Source organism: Geotrypetes seraphini, chromosome 1 (genome assembly GCF_902459505.1).
Source record: "Geotrypetes seraphini chromosome 1, aGeoSer1.1, whole genome shotgun sequence".
NCBI classification, from domain to species: Eukaryota; Metazoa; Chordata; class Amphibia; order Gymnophiona; family Dermophiidae; genus Geotrypetes; species Geotrypetes seraphini.
The window spans coordinates 336,105,753-336,127,082 of NC_047084.1; the positions used below are offsets into that span (position 1 = coordinate 336,105,753).

At 44.7% G+C, this 21,330-nt stretch overlaps 1 protein-coding gene across 11 annotated transcripts in view; it reads right to left on the reverse strand.

The window, feature by feature from the left end:
• Window positions 1-21,330, reverse strand: part of HERC3 (HECT and RLD domain containing E3 ubiquitin protein ligase 3) — a 134,168-nt gene that overhangs the window by 15,205 nt on the left and 97,633 nt on the right. For 8 of the 11 annotated variants that reach the window (XM_033959192.1, XM_033959183.1, XM_033959200.1 and 5 more), the window contains exons 16-21: window positions 17,655-17,678; window positions 15,782-15,871; window positions 13,508-13,678; window positions 4,374-4,517; window positions 2,572-2,780; window positions 163-229 (exon numbers count right to left, since the gene is read on the reverse strand). In XM_033959192.1, coding sequence (XP_033815083.1) covers window positions 163-229; window positions 2,572-2,780; window positions 4,374-4,517; window positions 13,508-13,678; window positions 15,782-15,871; window positions 17,655-17,678 — 705 coding nt within the window. The remainder of the gene's footprint in view (window positions 1-162; window positions 230-2,571; window positions 2,781-4,373; window positions 4,518-13,507; window positions 13,679-15,781; window positions 15,872-17,654; window positions 17,679-21,330) is intronic. The other 3 variants (XM_033959228.1, XM_033959219.1, XM_033959209.1) reach the window with 2 other exon arrangements.

Sequence of the window (21,330 nt, forward strand, 5' to 3'; positions counted from 1 at the left end):
CAAATACAGATCCCACCTGAAAGTATCTCAGTTTTCCCCACTTCTTTTTGACTGTGTTGCTTGCCTTTGTGGGGATTTCGTGTCACTACTGCCTGTGGTCCTATATGATTACAAAGTCAGGGAAACCACATAAGCACTGGGGCCTAAAGGTTTTTCACTTACTGTGAAACTGAGGCAGAAGGTGTCTTCCAAATCTTCACCAGGATAATCCAAAAGCTGCTGAAGACCCCTACAAAGAAGAAAAAAAATGCCATACATCAAAATAATGCTGTCAACAGAATTCAGGATTAAATAAGATATGGGAAGTAGAAGGGTACTAGTGTTAAATCATAAAAATCACAGGTTATCCAAACAGCTACAAAGTCAAGCGGAACTTTTGAGAACTACGAGTGGAAGAAAAAAAAGCTAAGAGAAGATAAAGAAAACCATTTAGGACAATGGACCACAAAACTAGCTATTAAGAATTACTCAAAGCATTTGGTTTTGTAAGTCCTAGTGGAGGCAATTCTACCATCTATGCACATTTGGAATGCCAGTATTTGCCTACAGTCAGTAAATGGCACTCTCAAAAATAAATAAATAAATAAATAAAAATCAGCACCTGAAGTTATCCTATAATGGGCAGTCGAAGATGAAGCCCATTACAGAATAGCACCAAGTGCCAATTTTGGACCCGTTACTTACAACTGCTAAAACCAGGTACAATTTCAATTTGGGCACAAATCCCTGGTATTCCAACATGGTATGCAAATTTTAGGAATACCCCTGACCTGTGCTACTGAACCTCCCATGGCCATGCCCTCTTTTGGGTTGCATGCAATATTCCCTCTAAGGCAGGGGTGTCAAAGTCCCTCCTCGAGGGCCGCAATCCAGTCGAGCTTTCAGTATTTCCCCAATGAATATGCATGAGATCTTTTAGCATACAATGAAAGCAGTGCATGCAAATAGATCTCATGCATATTCATTGGAGAAATCCTGAAAACCCAACAGGATTGCGGCCCTCGAGGAGGGACTTTGACACCTCTGCTCTAAGGATTGGCCGGGTGCGTGCAAATTTTCTCTCGTGTGAGCGACAAGTTCTAAAAAACAAAACAAAAACCCCAAAACAACAATTTACCAGATTTGCAAGTATTTTTGTGCGTGACCATGTAAAATCTATGAGGGACACTCCTAGAATGTATGAGCAATTGCTCACATGCTCAGCTTAGTGGGAACGTAGGTTGCATGCTATGGGATTTGGACATCCGTTATAGAATAGCATGTAGCAAGATACGTATGCAAATACAAACTGGTGCCAATCAGTACTCAATTACTGGCACTTACTGGCTTTTTAGCCAATTTAGTTGGGTGCCCATCTTGGACAGGTGCAAAATTTTGGGCCCCATATATCAAATCTGGGGGATAATGTGCAAACCTGCATATGGAAATGCCAACATACCATACTGCTATTCAAAATATACTCACTTAATTACATAGTGCCTACCTGCGGGGTGGGGGTGACAAACATTTGCAATGATATGGTGTTTAGATAAGTAAGTAATCTATAAAAAAATTTAAGCGCCTATGTTCCTTTATAGAACAGAATTGCCCTCTATGACAGCAATTCAATGATGTATGCGCATACTCCCTTCCTATTATTTGTCCCTTTTTTGTTCCTTTACTTTGAATATTATAGTTCTTCCCTTTTTTCCCTCCTATTCCTGTTAGTTTTTGTGTCCTTCTCGGTTTACTAATATCCCCCATTGTCAACATTTGCCAGTTTTAACCAGTTGTTTTATTTTCGGTTGTAAAATTTTTAAATTGTACACCGCTTAGAAGTTTGAATGAGCGGTATAAGAAATTTTTAATAAAACTTGAAACTTGAATATGTGTGCATATTAAAGGCTATGGAGTTGGGAGTCAGAAGCAATGCTGGGCAAAGTTGGAAAAAATATACCAAATTTAGCTTAAAAAACAAAAAGTTATAGTGTGGTAAATTTATCATTTTATACTTGTATAGGTTTTATTTGTTCAGGTTTTCTGCAGCAGGGGAGAAATCATTGACTGTCTCCACCTGAATATTTACCCCGTACTTTTTTATATAAAACACTATCTCATGTTTTTCTATTATTTTGCAAGTTACCCTCTTTTTTATATATCTAAAAGGCAATATTGAATAAAGTAAAAAGTTTAAAAATCCAGGTCAGCTGAGAATCTGGACCCTTTAAAATTATAATCTGGACTTTTTTTGAGGTGGGGGAAGAGATGGTGATGCTGAAACTTTTATGGTAAATGTTACTGACAGGAAGAAATGAACATTCAAAAACAAATTTTACAGTTAAGATGCCTATGTTTTCTAGGAATCGCCTAATATGGTTCAAGTTCAATGACACAGGTATATTTGGATTTCTTCTAAATATACCTATTTTGATAATGGAAGCATTCTGTATTTGTTAGTGAATAAAACAACAAAACTGGCTTGTTCATCTCTTCTTTATTCCTTGAATTTTAAAAGTACTGCCTCAGAATCTGGAAAATCCAAAAATCTAGACAGACCTAATCCCTAAGCAGTGCAGAGTTTTGGACTTGTACCATAGATTAGAAAAGTATGAAATTTCAACTTGCGGGCTGTACCGTCCTTCTGTAGGAGACAGCTCCTTCAGGTCTTCCAAGTCAGGAGTAACATTCAGAAGCTTCTTGTAGAGTGCCAAGGGAAAATGGAGGTCCACCACTGTGAAGTTGTAGATTGCTAAACCACAGACTATTCCAACTAGGTGAAACCAGTTGTGCTCTACGACACACTGTAAACAAAAGGACATACCAAGTACTAATAAACAGGGCAAGTAAAGAAATGCCATCACTTTGTTCCACTTCAGCTTCTCAGTTTGTTGTACACTGCTTGGGTGGCTTCTGAATGGGTGGGATAACAAAAACTTGGAAAAATGGTAATACAATCAACGCTTAGAAACATTCTTGGCATAGGCCAATAAAACCCTGCTTTCAGGAGCTCACCATCACAGATCAGACCCGACACATCAATATCTTTTATATTCAAGTATATAGGGTATAAACATTTTTTTGGCCAGAAAAACACACATCAAAAATTGCATCTCTTTATATTGAGCCCATCTTCCCTCCCTCCCCAGTGGTGTGTAGTGTTCCTCTTCCTCCTCCTCTGCCACCTGCTGCCTGCCCCCAATTGAGAGAGCTCCTACTTACTTACTCCATACGGCTTACATTATCCCCCTGGTGGTCTAGCGGTGAGTTGGGGGAGCCGAAATGATCCCCACCCACTCCTTCCCATGCTGTCCTTGTTGTGAAAATGACAGCCAAGAATTTCAGCAGCAATTTGTGAGACTGTTGCTGGAGGTCACAGCAGCCATTTTGAGATTGGAGCCGACATGGGCAGGAGCAGCTGGGGGACTGCTCCTGCCTCAATTCACCACTAGACCACAAGAGGAATTAAGTAAGCCCAAGGTGGGTACAGAATAAGCGAGCAGGAGCTCTTCTGGTTGATATATAAATCCTCCATTTATATTGAAGCTAACATTTTCCCTTGGGGAAAAAATGGGGGAGGGGAGGGTGGAAGACATGGTCTCAGTTTATAAATAGATGGATTTATATCCGAGTACAAAGGTATTTTACCCATCCTACTCCCCAATCTAAGCCAATCATTGCCAATAATTTTGCTCACCCTTAACTACATCTGTATTTGCACTTTTGCCTCTCTTATTTTGACCTTCAGAAACGAAATCAGGCTGTCAACAACCATGTGCCTCTGCTATGGTCTCTCTCCTCCGCCACTGACATCTAACAAGGCAGTCTTCCTACAACTCTATACTCTCCTCTGGATACTCTTGTACTGTGCAACACATCAACCCCTAATCTGGCCTATATGTTTTGCTTCCTCTATATGTCTGCCTACTCTGCAGAATATATCTGGCTCAAATACCACTTTCATGCTAAATTTCATACATCTCAGTTCTGCCTGTTTGTAACAAGGGTTTGGAAACCCTTAGGACTACCTTTCAACAAGATATAATTTCTAGTCCTGTGGTGGTGGGGCTGCCTTACTTGCAACAAATCCTAGACCAGAGCTGTTTCTTCATGACTCTGTACAGAACGGCTCTATAGAAATAAATAGTAGTCACAGTAGTAGAAGGACCCCAAACAGGGTCACATAACTCTGCATTTGGGGGTCACAATTTGAGTAGATTTTCTATAGGCATACAAATTTCTGCCCCTCTGGCACCAGTTGCACAAATTTGGCCACCATCTTGGGGCCACGGCCACAGTAAGATTGATAAGCGCTGACAGTGATTGACATCACCCTGTTTTGACCAAACAAAGTAAAGATTACATTCTGCAGTACTGGATAATCATTCTCAACTCACCGCATCAGAAAACCAAAGTAGGTTAGAATCCGAGTAGCAGGAAAACATGCCATAGATGGGGTTCAGAAGTTCCTTCAGCAACAAGAGGAAGAACTCTTTTGTGACTCCTCCATCATCCACAGCCTCCTCACCATCAAATATCACCTGCAAAGGGAAAGAGGCCTTCGAGAACCAAGCAAGAGTCTCCAAGATGTTGATGACATTTTTGCATCTTTAACCTAGCAGTTCCTCTTTTCCCTTTCCAGTGCAATCAGAACTAGTGCTGGGATTCTGGTACAGTAGGCCTTCATTCACACCTACCTGGGGTTTTATCCTCTAATTTATTACACTTCCCCCTTCACTGGTCCTAGACTGGCCAGCACAGGAATGGTCCTGAAGCCAGGAGCCATGCATCAGATTTCCTTCCACAGTCTAGTATTACAAAGCTCTCAGGGCAGCCATCAATTGTCACACTTCCTGATGACGACTCCTTCTCCCTTTCCTACTCTGGAGCTGTAAACATAACACTTCACAACATTCATCCAAGTTGCTGTACTAGATCAGACCAAGCCCAAAATTCTATTTCTGAAGGAAACACAGCTATGACTGGGGGGGGAGGGGATAATCTAGGTTATATCAAGCTCTTTTAATGAAAGATGCTCCACCCATAACATATACAGCACTATGGGCAGATATTTTTTGGGCAAAATGTATGACATTAAGGAGTGAAAAATTTTTTAAACACTGTTAAAAGATATCTATAGCAAGTAATATGGTAGAGAATGCCTATAAAATGTTGTACCAATGTTATTAAACTAAATTAAACCTTAAGTTTGTATACTGCATCATCTCCATAAAGATAGCGCTCGGCACGGTTTACAGATAATTCAATAAATGAGGGAAGGACATAATAAGAAATTAGAGGTTATGAAGAGGATAGCTAGCTTTACATTTTAAATAGATAGCTTTACGTTTTGAAGAAAAGCCAGGTTTTCAGATGCTTTCGGAATAATTGGAATGAGCCTTGGTTCAGCAACGGGGCAGGGAGGTTATTCCAAAGCTCAGTGAATTTGAAGAAAAAGGATTTTCCTAATTTACATGACACCTTTTAATGAGGGGAAAGATAGTTTGAGTATTACATGCCTGCAACACTGAAATATATGTATGGAAGCAGTTGTAATTTATGTTGGCATGCTTGTGGAAGGAAGGGCACCTTTTATCACATTTGGCGATTCTGCCTTAAAATACAGATATTTTAGGCCTGTTTTTGTTTTAAATTGGATGTTGCCTATTAAATATTGTGCCTTTGGGCTTACCTTCTAGGCTACAGAAACTGCTTTCAGTAGTTATGCTAGTCATCGGAACAGTACTCGTGCTAGAATGAAAGGTGGAGCTTCCACCCTTCCAACAAGTGATTAAAAAGTACCTGATGGCAAAGCCAATAGTGTTACAAAAGAAAGAGAGAGATTCTGACCCAGGTGAGTAGTGCCCGAGACTCAAGACTGAATATGGCAGGTAGCATAATCAATTAAATCTAGTTATCAATTAGATCTGGCCAACTTGTTAATTAAAGGGGAAGTTACTTTTTCACATGGGTGATATATAGGTAGGTATTTGATAACTATTCTTTAAATAAACTAAATAAATTGTGTATATGTGTTATTGGGTTCCATCTTTAACATAACATTTAATTTAAATAGAAACCATTCAGTGCAACATATGTATGTAATGAAAAAGCGGGGGAAAAGTTCTGCATTTCTGTATCCTTGGCAACATGGACAGGATTAACTGGGCAGAGTAGATGGATCAGTTAGTCTTTCTGCCACTCTGCAGTTACTACAATATACAGGTCTGTAGTAACATGAACTGTCATCTTTCTCCTGCACCTGCTGTTTGGAAGAGAAAATAAACAAAATGCTCTTTAAATGTAGGCCTCCTTAACCTAGCTATGGCCTTAGTTTATATACTTCCTTGTTCCTGCTCTTCTGGCTCCACCCCTCCTGTGTCACTTCCCCCTAGAGCTATGACACTGAGGATCCTTAAGGGGAAATAGAAGTTGCTTACCTGTAACGGTAGTTCTCCTTGGACAGATGATCTTACAGCCATACAAGAAGGTGACGTCCCCGTGACGGAGCCGACCTGGCAGTCTAAAAGCTGCAAAGCTAAAGAGCTTTGCGCATGTGCCAGCCCTCCCGCCCGAATGTATCCCTCCTGGCCCCTATATAAACAAACCCCCAACCGACCAACTCAGTTAGGTATAAAGCTGGCGGCAACAATAGGGGAGGCTGGGCGGGATTGTGTGGCTGTAACATCATCTGTCCAAGGAGAACTACCATTACAGGTAAGCAACTTCTATTTCTCCCTGGACAGAGATCTTACAGCCACACAAGAAGGTGCCTCCCGAGCTGAAGGTAACAGAAACATAACATGCTATGTATAATAATAAAGATCTGTTACCTGAGACGTAGTGGAGGAGGGAAGTTGACGCCTCATAATGCTGCTTGCAGGACCATAGAACCCAGTGATGCATCCGTGCCGGATTCCACATCAAGGCAGTAGTGCTTGGCAAAGGTATGAATCCTGGACCAGGTAGCCGCTCGACAGATCTCTTGGAGAGGAGCGAGGCGAAGGTTATCCCAGGTGGTAGCCATAGCTCGGAGGTCATGAGCCGTGAAATGCGGAGGGATCTCCTGGAGAGCAGGACTGGAGGCGGAGGCGTAGCAGTACGCAATGAGCTGGGTAATCCAAGAGGACAATGTCAACTTCGACACTGGTCTAGGAGAGGAAGATGGATGGATGGAGAGGAACAGCTGAGACGGCCGCTGAGGACTCGCCATTCTGTCCAAATAGAGGCGGAGAGCTCTGGCACAGTCCAGGGTGTGGAGTCTCTCGGCCTCAGGCGAAGGGTGAGGAGGCGGATGAAAAGTAGGCAGCACTATGGATTGGTTCAAATGGAAGGCCGTGACTACTTTAGGCAGGAATTTAGGATGAGTCCGTAACAGCACTTTGTCATGAAGAAATTGGGTATAGGGACTATAGGAAACCAAGGCATGGAGTTCTCCAATGCGGCGAGCCGAGGTAATAGCTACTAGGAATAGAGTCTTCCAGGTAAGAAATTTGAGAGGTACAACAGAGAGAGGTTCAAATGGTGGAGCCATGAGAGCCTGCAGCACGAGGTTGAGATCCCAGACCAGCACAGGAGGTCGGAGGGGAGGATGCAGACAAGGAAGTCCCTTGAAGAAGCGCTTGACCACAGGATGGCGTACCAGAGAGACAGCGTCCACGGGGTCATGGTACACTGAGATGGCAACCAGATGAATGCGAATGGAGTTGTAGGATAATCCGTAGACTTGCAAAGATGAAAGGTAGCGGAGGACCTGAGCCAAGGGCGCGAGACTGGGTTGAAGAAGACGGGTTGAACACCAGCGCAGGAAACGGGCCCATTTGGCGGAGTAGGAGCGTTGAGTCGCAGGAGCTCTGGAGGCAAGGAGGATGTGTAGGACCTCCGGAGTGAAGGTAGAGTCCCCGGTCAGTGTGGTAGCAGGAGCCAGGCTGTCAATTTGAGAGATGGAAGATTGGGGTGCAGCAACTGGCCATCGTGTTGTGCGAGAAGGTCCGGGAACTGCGGAAGAATCCAAGGAGCCTGAGAAGCCCGGTTGAGGAGGACGGGGAACCAGGCTTGTCATGGCCAATACGGTGTGATGAGGATCAGGGAGGCATTGTCTGCGATGGCCTTTTGAAGAACTTTTCCAATCAGAGGAATCGGAGGAAATGCATAGAGGAGATGCTGGGACCAGTGGAGGAGGAACGCATCTTCTGCCAGACAGGTTGGCTCTCCGTACCTGGAGCAAAATCTGGGATATTTGGTGTTCATCTGGGATGCAAAGAGGTCGATGTGAGGAGTGCCCCATTTTGCAAAGATTTTTCGCGTAACTGTGATCCGAAGCGACCATTCGTGAGGACTGAGTTGCCTGCTGAGTCTGTCTGCGAGCTGGTTGTCCGTGCCCGGAAGGTAAACAGCCTGCAGTGTGGAGTGGAGCTGGAGAGTGAGGTTCCAAATGGAGACGGCTTCGCGGGATAAGCGAGGGGAGCCCATCCCGCCCTGTTTGTTGACATAGAACATGGCAACCTGGTTGTCGGTACGGATCCGGATGACCTGACTGTGCAAGTGGTGTTGGAACACCTGCAGAGAGAGATGGATGGCATGCAGTTCCAGGAAGTTGATGCTGCAGCGAGCCAAGGCTGGGGACCAGGTGCCCTGCGTGGACCAAGAGAGAAGATGAGCTCCCCAGCCTTTCTTGGATGCATCCGTTGTGATGGTGACAGTAGGCTGAGGGGGATGAAATGGAAGCCCGTGAGCTAGGGGATCCACCTGAAACCACCATTGCAAGTCCTGAAGCACCTGGGAAGTTAATTGCAGTTTCGTGGAAAGTGGTTGAAGGAACTGGTTCCAATGGGTTTTGAGAAACCATTGGATAGGTCTCATCTTTAGGCGAGCAAACTGTAGCACTTGCACTGTGGCCGCCATGTGTCCTAGCAAGGTGAGAACGTCCCTGGCTGTGACCCAGAGCCCTTTGTGCCAGGTTGACATCAGCTGTTGGATGACTTGTGCTCGCAGTGACGGGAGGAAAACCATAGCCTGCTGAGTCTGAAAAGTTGCCCCGATGAATTGCAGCGATTGAGATGGGAGGAGATGGGACTTTGGAAAATTGAGGAGAAATCCCAACTGTAGAAGGAGGTTGATAGTTTGGCTCAAAGCGTGGCGGGTGAGGCAGGGCGTCATAGCCGAAATGAGCCAGTCGTCCAGGTAGGGGAAGATGGACAGGCCCTGTTTGCGCAGATGCGCTACTATGGGGATGACACATTTGGAAAAGACCCTTGGTGCTGACGAGAGGCCAAAAGGGAGAACCGTGTATTGGTAGTGAAGGTTCTGAAACACAAAACGAAGATACTGCCTGTGAGAGGGATGGATGGGAATATGCAGATAGGCATCCTGAAGGTCTATGGACGTGAGCCAAGCGTCGACTTGGAGCAGTGGAGCAATGGCTGAGATCGAAAGCATGCGGAACTTCTCCTTCAATATGAATTTGTTTAGGTTCCGTAGGTCCAAAATCGTGCGAACGCCTCTTGTCTTTTTTGGAATGAGGAAGTATCGGGAATAAAACCCCTGGCCCCACTGTTGTTCGGGAACCGGCTCTACGGCCCGAATGTCCAGCAACCGAGATAACTCCTGTTGCAAAGGAAGCAGGTGAGATGGTTGAAGTGGCAGGTGGGAAAGGGAGCACCAAGGAGGAGGAGCCAGGAAGCGAAGGCGGTAACCATGTTGAATGATGTGCAAGACCCAGGTGTCTGTGGTTATATCTTGCCAGGTCTGGAGAAAAAACCTCAACCGATCTCCCACCGGAACAGCGGGAAGGGGAGGGTTGTCAAAAAGAGGGTTGGGGCTTCTGGCCCGCAGGTTGAGCGGGTTTAGGAGAGCGACGGTCTCTTGGGGCTCTGTTGGAGGATTGCTGTCGATAGGGCCGAAACTGCTTTTGCGGATATGGAGCAAACTGTCTGGCAGAAGAAAATGACTTCCTGGGATTGAAATGCCGTTGGGAAGGTAGCTGCTTCTTAAAGGGTTGTTTGGAGTGATGCGCGGTATCCTCCTCCAGAGCATCCAGTGTGGTGCAATCCTCTTTAAGCCCCTCAATAAGATCCTTAACCCTTTCAGGACCAAGGGACATATTTGTCCCATAACTTTAAAATACTATAAATTTTGATTGGGATAGTCTACAGTTCTAAATTTGATATGTACGGATTCCATATGATACTGCCTTTATGTAAACAAACTGGTTCCGACATTCATTCATTAGCGTCGTTGCCAGATTGACGAGAAGATTCACTTGCCACACTGTCCATAAGCCAGAAGTGTGATTTAAAAAAAAAAAAAATAATGATATTTCACAAAAAAAAATCAATTTTTTGGCATCTGCAAGCCCTTTTTAACCATAAAAATGTCGTCAAAACCACAAAAATTGGCCTACGATCCTTATGGTCCTGAAAGGGTTAACCTTGTCTCCAAACAAGCTGTCCCCGAGACAAGGAGCATCCTCCACCTTTGCATGGATGTCCACCCCCAGTTTAGAGCATTGCAACCATGCCAGTCTGCGGGTGGAAATGCCTGTAGCCGCTCCCCTCATGGCGGTATCAAAGGCATCGTCAGCTGCCCGGATAAGGTTCTTGGAGCATTCTTCGAAGTTGGAGAGGACGGCATTAAAAGCCTCCTGCGTGGGCACCGGTAAGGTCTCGACCAGTTTTCTCATATCCTCCATATTAGAATAGAGGTATTGGGTGTAGAAGAACTGATGGATGGCAATTCGCCCAGACAGCATGGAGTTTTAGTATGCTCGTTTACCCATGGAGTCCATGATGTGCATCTCACGGACTGGTGGAGTAGATGCAAAGTCTTTGAAGGATTTGGATTTCCGCAAGGCAGAGCGGACAACCAGGGATTGGTGAGGGAGTTGAGTTTTGCCAAACCCCGCCACATCCTGAACTTTGTATTTATGTTCCAAACTGCGTTTTGTGACCCGGGACGAGTAAGGAGTGTTCCAGATTGCTTTATGAGAATCAGCCAGAGTAGCATGAAGGGGCAAAGAGACCACTTCTTTAGGGATATGAAGATACTTAAGGACCTGAAGTCTCTGTTCCCGGGGGTCCGGCTGGGCCGTGGTGGTCAATTGTAAAGAAGACGCCATCTTGGATAGGAAGCGTGGGTAGGAGGTGTCTTCTGGGGGTGATGCCCTATCCCGCTCAGATGGAGTGTCTTCATGAGCCAGAGAAGAGAGCAGGGGATCCGTCTGCGGATCAGGCGAGGGAGAGCGCGAGGAGGAAGCATAGTAGGATTCCAGCTCCGCCGCCATAGAAGAGGTAGTGGAGACAGAGTCAGAGAGATGGGCATCATGCTGGATCAGGTGAGGTGAGGATGGAAGCTGAGTGACCTGTTCAATAGGCTGAGCGGAGAGGAGCGGAGGAGAGGCAGAAAGCAGATGTTGTTGTTGAAAGAGCTGGAACTGCTGGAAAAGTTGAAAGAGTGCCGGCTGCATCAGAGGCTGAGACTGGTGAGAGAGCTGGGGAGGAAGCACATCCTGGGCTGGAGCAGTAGCAGCAGACAAGGCAGGAGGAGAGCCCGAGGAGGAGGAGGAACTGGAGGAAATAAGGTACTTATATTTCCTCTTCAGTTTCCTGGGTGGGCTGGCTGAAGCAGAGTGCCTATGCCAGTCTGGGGAGGCAGAACACTGTGCTGCAGGCTCTTTATGAGAAGGAGCTCGGTGCCGACGGCTGGATTCAGTCGGTGCCGAGGGCGGGATCGAGAGTGAGCGATCCGGCCGGGATTGGTCAGTGGGAGCAGCCACTGAGCCAATAGGCAGCCGGGGAGCAAGAGAGCCAATAGGCAGCGTCCCTGCGTGTGACGTCATCGGGCCCGACGTGACACACGCAGGAGACGTCGGTGCCTGAGCTGGTTTGCGAATTACCAGCTTCGGCACCGTGGGAGGCAGTCCCTGCGGCTCCGATGCCCCTTGCTGGCAGGCGGAGGGGAGAACGGAGGCTGCTTTAGATAGTTCGAATTCCTTAAGCTTCAGCGCTCGAATTTTGAGAGAGCGCTTGTTTAATTTAGCGCAGTGAGCGCAAGAAGAAGTCCGGTGGTGGGGACCCAGACAACGGATGCACGAGGCGTGCGGGTCAGTCGCCGACATCTTCAAGGCGCACGTGGAGCAGCGTTTGAAACCAGGTTTTGCTTTTCCTGACATGCTGAACCAGAGCGCTGCCAAGTCGAAATCGTGTAGAGAAATGTTGATTAATTAAAAGTTGAAGCGATATATAGAAAACGGCTGACACCGTTCAGACTACCGAGTCGGATAGATCGCGGAAACTTTTAAAATTGAGTTGGTCGGTTGGGGGTTTGTTTATATAGGGGCCAGGAGGGATACATTCGGGCAGGAGGGCTGGCACATGCGCAAAGCTCTTTAGCTTTGCAGCTTTTAGACTGCCGGGTCGGCTCCGTCACGGGGACGTCACCTTCTTGTGTGGCTGTAAGATCATCTGTCCAAGGAGGACACTGAGGATCCTTAAGGGGAAGTGGTTTTGTCCTATCGACTCCCTCACAAGGTCTTGCACTGGTTCTTTTACACATTGCTAAGAGATCGTCCTCTCACTTAGGTAACCCACTCTCTCTTGCACTCCATCTTATATCGCTATCCACACTTGTACCTGACTAAGCCAATAAGAAGTCTGATGGCCTACCCCAAGTCCAAACATTGCTTTGAGCAGTAACTAAAGGGAGAAAAGCTGAAAACAAGATGTCAGCTGGAAGATTTTCAGTGTACCTCTCACCAACCATGGTCATTTATGAATGCAAGCTGGTCAGTAACCAGAATAGCATAAAGGAGCTCAACTCTACCTTTGCTTACAAAGGCCAGATGTACAGAATGATTATCCATATGTGTGCAAGAGCTACATCTGTTCCACTCACTCAAATACAATACAATAGGGTGCAGTTTGGGAGAAAGGTGTCGGATCTCAAAAAAGATCATGTAGCTGTTACCTTCTAAGCAAAGTAGTATCATGTGACAAGCTAGCCCCTGAAACAGATACAGCAGCACAAAAATTTGTTCAAAGAAAATATGTTCAAAGAAGCGTGGTATGAACACAGAGGATCTAGAATCAGAAAATAATATTAAAAATTAACTAAGGCCAGTTCTGGGCAGACTTGCATGGTCTGTGTCTGTATATGGCCGTTTGGTGGAGGATAGGCTGGGGAGGGCTTCAATGGCTGGGAGGGTGTAGATGGGCTGGAGTAGGTTTTAACAGAGATTTTGGCAGTTGGGACCCAAGCACAGTACCAGGTAGAGCTTTGGATTCTTGCCCAGAAATAGCTAAGTTAATTAAAAAAAAAAAAATTAATTGAATCAGGTTGGGCAGACTGGATGGACCATTCGGGTCTTTATCTGCCGTCATCTACTATATTTTCCTGGGCCCTGTAGGTTGCTGACAGGGTGTTTTCACACAGAAGGTACTCTATAAAGAAGTACATTCTAATCTACCAGCACTGTGTACAAAGACTGGAATGATAATGAAGAAAGGAAGGACACTGCACTAAAAATGTTTCTTACCTTTAGAGGTTTCTTTAGGTCAACATCAGAATGAATGCTCAGCTCTCGCAAGGCATCCCCCACAAGGTTATTTCTACGGACATGAAGAACCAAGAATGGGTTCCGGGCCAGCAGGGGTTCCAGAGTGAGCAGCATGAAGATGTTCTGCAGGTTAGCTTCATTGATAGCGACCTGTGGAATAAGAGCATACGAGACATTGAGCCATGCTGGACCTATCAACAAAAAGTAGTGAATCCTGAATCACAAACCTGAAAAACTGTTCACCATGCCAGTTATTTGCTTGAGAAAGGGTTTATCTTTTTTTTTTTTTGAGAGAGAGATTAATCTTTGAGGACTGGAATAGAATTTTGCTGAGAAATAGCAGCAGTAGCACAACATGTAGAGATCAATTCAGAAACTGTACACTTTTGTGACACATTTATTTTGATTTAAAAAAATATATACTGCTTACAAAAGCTAAGATGTTTACAGATCGACATACATAGGTATAAGATGTATTGTTTTTAAATAACTTTCAGAAAAAACTACTATGCACACTGCTGACCAAGTTATGCTTATCCATGTAATGCCATCAGCAAAACAATGGTTCCCCTGATCTTTCACTGCTCCTATAAAACTAACAATCCTGCAAAGCCTTTCCTTTAAAGAATTAACCTAACAGGTGAAATACATACCTATAATTTAGGTGCAAGCACTTACGCCAGCCACAGAGCTGGTGTTAATTGCTCATGCCTAAATTCCACCTCTTGCCAGGGTTTCCTGACCATTTGACATGTCTTCTTTCTCCATGCTCACCATTCATCTTCCATCTCTTGTGTATGTTTTTTCCCCATGTTCAATAAGCATCTCCCTCCTGCCTCCTATATTTCCATTTCTAGTATTTCCCCTGTGCCCATCTCCCTGCCTTCATCATCAACACTATTCTGTGTCCCTATACCCTCCATGCCATGACAATCCTCTGTTCCTATGCCCTCCTCCCAACATCTCTCTTTTGCGTTCCTTTACTCCCTCATGTCTAGCCATCTTCTGTGAAAGAGACAAGTAGGGAGTGGGATAGAACACATCAACCTTGGAACCTGATTGGTCAAGGTATACAAGGCCCTTCCCAGGGAGCACTGGGAAGGCCCACCATTTTGAATAGCTGGGCCTGCCAGCAAGAGAGAAGGCATCCCTCTTGCTTGTCTTCATTCCAGACTCCAGTCAAGGAGTCCAGTCCAGGCAGGAAGGAGTGGGCATCCCTCCTGCCGATTTTGGGTGTGGAGGACATTGGGGGGTATTGCGAGGCAGGAGGGAATAGGCATCCCTTCTGCCGATGGGCAGGAATGTGTGTGTGTGTGTCTGTCTTTGAACCTGCTGAGCTTATTGCAGGGAATCCCCAATCAGCTGAGCCCAGCAGGACTTCCCGACGCTGCCAACTTTGGCGCTTTTCCTCTTCCAATGTTGCACTCCAGGGGAAGGAGTCGAGAGGAAGAGGATGAGCCGCTGGGATTTGGAGGGGAGCCAGGGGAGCTGAGGGATGGGTTCTTTTTGGAAATGGTGGGGCGAATATAAAAACAATGAGTTTTGCCACGCTCTACAACAGCATGCAGGCTTGGTGAACCACGGTCGCCACGTTTAATATCAGTAAAGGATGATGGGGGGTTTCTTACTGTGGGGACAAGGATCTTTACTGTTCTCATGGGCGGTGAGAAGTTTGGTCACCGTTCCCACAGAGAGGAGGGCATTAGCATTCCGGTTGCTGTGGATAAACCGCAGTCCATTGCGAGTCGCCGCAGTGTGTGTTCAACGTGTCACTCTCTAATCAGGACTTCATACAGTAGAAAGCAAAAAAAAAAAAAAAAAAAGCAGGTAATACATCCTGTCGAGTGCATACACCCACAAAGGGGAAATGAGATAGAGACCATTTCTCACCTCCAGAAAAGGCCCTTTACTTCATCTACTAGTACTACTAATTATTTCTATAGTGTTACCAGACATACTCAGTGCTGTACAGAGTCACAAAGAAGAAGAAAGCAGGCAGAGCCCCAATATTTACTCCTGGTGGAATTCTGTACATGCAAAATCAAGGTTCACATAAATAGTTGATTCCAAGTCAGAACAGGAGGAGGAAGTGACTCGCCAGCTAGCCGTTCACTTCCTCCTCTACTTCCTGTGTCTGCACTGAATTCTGCACATGCAGAATTCTACCAGGAGTAATATGTGGTGTGTATGAGGGATGGGGTGCAGGAGAGGGGAGGCGTGCATGCCAATGTTGCACTGGGTCACAAATTTTACCTGCATCTGCAGTTCTGCATCAGTCTGCAGCATTTTAGTCTTGGCTTGAGCATCAAATATGAAAGGGTAAGAACAGAATGTCAGTGAGTCCTGAAAGAAAAGGAAAAGGTCTAATACTAACGGTTCTGCAACACTGCATTTTGGAAGATGACATACCTACAGCATCACTAAATCTGGATATTCATGGCTGGGTCTAAGCATGTTAACTGAGGAACATGTTGCGTTGTCCTTGTGAGACTTGATTTATATAGGACAAACTTCGAGACATCTGAAAACAAGATTCATTGAATATAGGTCCAGTATTTGTTATCACTGCATTGAAGAACCCCTGGCAAAACACTGCACACAACTGAATCATACGTTTGATGAATTGCAATGCATGGTACTTGAACAGTTAATAGTTTCTAAGTGCCGGGGCAATATTCACAACAAACTGAGGCAAAGAGAGCAAAGATGGATATTCACTCTGGATACAATCTGGTCGAAAGGATTTAAATCAGTGTATAGAACAGCAAGCATAATGTAAGAACCGGAAGTTAATTGGAAACCTGCACTTTGGCGGCATTATATTCCAGGCATCATTTTGTGGTGAGAACTGAACGGGTGAGGAGATTAGAATGAGAGAATAACTTTTACATACAGGTAAACAATAGGGGGGGGGGGGGTGCAATGGAAATTTCACATTTGTTCTCTTTGCTTCCCTACTCCTATGTTTCAACACCATTACCTCATGTGAAATGAAACAAAAATATATGTCCAGACACACTTATTTGTGTAAAGTGTTTTGGAATTGCGTTTCTCCCCTCAAGCCTCCCTAGAAACAAGTGATGAAAAAAAGGTTAGGGTAAGAAAGAACATGTGCATGTGGAGTGTCATTTTGAAATCCTTCCACATATGCCTTGTAGTGAACACATGAAGACGGCCAATCAAGTGGAGAAAGCTTCATCCAAGGCTAGACAAATGATGGGTTGGATCCGTAGAAGTTTCGTCAGCCGAAAGCCGGAAGTCATAATGCCATTGTACAGATCCATGGTGAGACCTCATCTGGAATATTGTGTACAATTCTGGAGGCCACATTACCAAAAAGATGTGCTGAGAGTTGAGTCGGTTCAGCGAATGGCCACCAAGATGGTCTCGGGACTCAAGGATCTCCCGTATGAGGAACGGCTGGGTAAGTTGCAGCTATACTCACTCGAGGAGTGCAGAGAGAGGGGAGACATGATTGAGACGTTCAAATATGTCACAGGCCATATCGAGGTGGAAGATGATATCTTTTTTCTTAAAGGACCCACAGCAACAAGAGGGCATCCGTTGAAAATCGGGGTGGGAAGCTTCATGGCGACACCAGGAAGTATTTCTTCACCGAAAGGGTGGTTGATCATTGGAATGATCTCCCCCCCCGGCAACAAACTTTGAAAGAGAACCATCAAAAGGAGTAGAGGAGTGGAGGAGCAGCCAAGTGGTAAGAACAAGGGACTGAGAGCCAAGGTTCAAATCCCACCACCACTCTTTGCTATTTTGTTGTCTAAATTTATCTGAATAGCAAACAACGTTGTTGCAGGTAGTGAAGAGATTTTAAACCATACTATGTAGATAGGACAATCTAGGGCAGTGGTTCTCAACCCTGTCCTGGAGGGCCACCAGGCCAGTCGGGTTTTGGGGATAGCCCTAATGAATATGCATTGGGTAGATTTGCATGCCTGTCACCTCCATTATATGCAAATCTCTCTCATACATATTCATTAAGGCTATCTCAAAAACTCGACTGGCCTGGTGGTCCTCCAGGACAGGGTTGGGAACCACTGATCTAGGGTACTTCTCTGGATAGATGTCTTTGAATATCTTGACCTAGATTTCTACAACATGAACATACCTGCGTAACTGAAGATCCAAATTGCTGTGGTAACAAAAGGAAAAAAAAGTATGTGTTAAATTTCTTCACAGAATATATTCTGGTTTTACTTTTTTTTTTTTTTTAATTGTCATATAAAACAACAAATAAGAAGCTTACACACCCAGGCACCAAGACAAAACTGACTTGAATTCTCTCTTTGGGAATAAGAATTTGAAGGAAATAATTCAGAATTTAATGCTACTGTCATGCTCACTCAAGGTTTCTCCCTCTCATTCATACCCCCTGTAGAGAGATGCACCACACACTATTTTACCTTTTAAAAAGTGTACTGAACCACTGGGGAACTGGGATGTTCCAAACAGACCCTACACATTAACCTCAGTGCTCAGGTTGAGCTGTCCAGTAAACCACCAACTCAGGTCCAAACGTTTTGATCTATTTCTAAGAAAAACTTTGCAGTCACTACTGCATACAGAATGCTGCAATACCTCCCATTCTTCCGGAACACTTAGACTCTGATAAGAAAGCCCAGGCATACCACCCAAGTTTGGATTTCCTGGTGCCACCAGCTCCCTCCATCCTATCAGCAGCTCTGCAATCCTGTCCTTGCTTCCAGTCCCTGTACAGAGTTGCATAACGCCTGGCATTCCCTTACTTCACTGAAAGGCCCTCTCCCTCCTCCTGCTACAATACCACTCTCGCCATCCTTGCTGCTCTCACTTTCTCCACCAGCTGCAGCTCTCCCCTCTCATCAGCCTGTGCTACTTTTTTGTGCAGGGGAGAGGAGAGGAAAGGAAAGGAAAAGCACTGCAGGGCTTAGAAAGAAGATGTAACTCTAGCCCTCTCTTAGTTGCTTATGACTCCTTCCTCCTTGTCAAAGTCTCCCAGACCCTTTTGAGGGTCCCAAAAACTACCATTAATCTCAACTCATTAAAAAGTTTACATTTTAGAACATTAGACCAAAGCAGCATGACTGTGCAGCCAAATGCTAAATTATAATTTACAGGAAAATTAAAAAGCCATCTTCAAGAGGCTGGCTCATTGACAAGGCCTGACATTGTGGTACCCGACTCCTAGGTACACAATGTGTTCTGGCACTTCTTTGAGCTCCAGAAGTGACATCACCCCAAGACACCCCCCTCCCAGCGGTCCGGCTTATCTCCATTTTGTTCCTTCTCTAATCCATGAAGGCATCTCTCCCTCCACGCCACATATACCTTTTCAAAGCTGTCTTGTTTGAGAGGTTGCTGGCAGCGATTCACAAAGCACCGCTTGTGCCAACATCAGCACCTTTTGTCTGATGCAACTTCCTGTTCCTGTATAGATGGGAAGCAGCAGACAGAAGAACCTGGATGCTGGCAAGAGTAATGCTTTGCAAATTTGTTTTAGAGGCTGCAGACAGCGAATACAAAGACAGCTTTGAAAAGGTTTACGTAGGGAGAGATGTCACTACAAATTAGAGAAGCGACGGGATTGAGAAAAACTGGACCAATGGTGGTTGGATGGGAAATGGAGAAATGTTGGACAGGGAGGAGATAGCATAATGGGGACAAGTGGTGAGAAGGAACAGAGCGAGAAAGTGTGAGATAGCGAGCCGCGAGATAGCGAGAGTGAGTATGCAAGAAGGAAAATGGGCTACAAGGGTGGGGATGGAGAACAAGAGATATAATGCAGAACATGATGGAATCATGTAGGAGAGGCCTGAGAAATTGTCAGTCAACCAATTTCTAATCCAGATCACTTAAAGATATAAGAATTGCCATACTAGGACAGACCAAAAGGTCCAAAGCCCAGTATTCTGTTACCAATAGTGGCCAACCCAGGTCCCAATTAACTAGCAAGATGCCAAGTAGTAAAACAGATTTTATGCTGCTTATCCAAGGAATAAGCAGTGGATTTCCCCAAGCTCTCTCTTTTAGGAAATTACTCAAACCTTTTTAAAACCCTGCTAAGCTAACCGATTTCACCACATTCTCTAGTAAAGAATTCCAGAATTTAATTACATGTTGAGTGAATAAATATTTTCTCTGGTTTGTTTTTAAAAAAATGTACTACTTGGTAGCTTCATCTCATGTCCCCTAGAGTCCTAGTACTTTTGGAAAGAGTAAACAAGAATTCACATCTACCCTTTCCACTCCACTCAGTATTTTATAGACCTCTATCTTATCACTTCTGAGCTGTCTCTTCTTCAAACTGAAGAGCCCTAGCCGCTTTAGCCTTTCCTCATAGGGAAGTCATCCCATCCCTTTTATCATTTTTGTCACCCTTTTCTGAACCTTTTCCAATTCCACTATATCTTTTGAGATATGGTGACCAAAACTGCACACAGTATTCAAGCTGTGGCCCTACCCTAGAACGATACAAAGGCATGATAACATTTTCATTTTTGTTTTCCATTCCTTTCCTGATAATTCCTAACATTCTATTTGCTTTCTTAGTCACTGCCGCACAATGAACTGAGGATTTCAATATATCCTCAGTGATGACAATTAGATCCTTTTCCTGGGCAGGGACTCCTAACATGGAACCCAGCATTATGTAGCTATAGTTCAGGTTCCTCTTTATCACATGCATCACTTTGCACTTGTTCATATTAAAAGGTCATCTGCCATTTTGATGCCCAGTCTCCCAAGGTCCTCTCGCAATTTTTCACAATCCTCTTGCAATTTAACAACTTTGAACAACTGTGTCATTTTTTTTATTTTTATTTATTCAATTTTTCTATACCGTTCTCCCAGGGGAGTTCAGAACGGTTTACATGAATTTTATTATGGTACTCAAGCACTTTTCCCTGTCTGTCCCGGCGGGCTCACAATCTACCTAATGTACCTGGGGCAATGGGGGGATTAAGTGACTTTCCCAGGGTCACAAGGAGCAGCGTGGGTTTGAACCCACAACCCCAGGGTGCTGAGGCTGTAGCTTTAACCACTGCGCCACACACTCCCCTCATCAGCAAATTTAATTATCTCACTAGTTATTTCCATCTCTAAATCATTGATAAATATGTTAAAAAAGCAGCGATCCCAGCACAGACTCCTTGGGAACCCCATTATTTAACTGAAAAAAGTGAAAGAGACAGCAGTGCTAGATTAGTGCTTGCAGGATACTTAGGCTTTTGGTGATAAATTATAGATTTCAGCTGTGCAGGAGTCTTTTTGAATGATTTTGGAACTCCACTATTTACCCTTCTCCTTTGACCATTTAAACCTACTCTGTTTTCTGTCTTTCAACCAGTTCTTAATCCATAATAGGACATTACCGCCTATGCCATAGGTCCTAATTTCAGCCAGCTAGGTTTATTGATGAGCCTCCTATGAGGGACCGTGTCAAAGGCTTTGCTGAAGTCCAGGTAGTCCACATTTAGCGCACTTCCTCTACCCAATTCTATGGTCACTCAGTCATATCACCTCATCGAGCTTTCTTGGTAAAAGTTTCAGACATGGCTGTGTGCCCCAAATATCCAATATCAGCAAACCAAATGGTGTGCAACCAATAAATGTGTACTCCTATTTAGGGTACTTAGATTGGCTAAAACCAAAGCAGCAGAGCTCTTCGAGCATGGCTTTTGTCAATAACTGTTTTTATTCTATGCCCCAAGTGCCATTTTTCTCCTGTAACATTGGCACATATAATTTTGGCAATGCAACAGAATCCATGATTTTTATTTATATCCTAAGTGGTTTTACATTCAGGT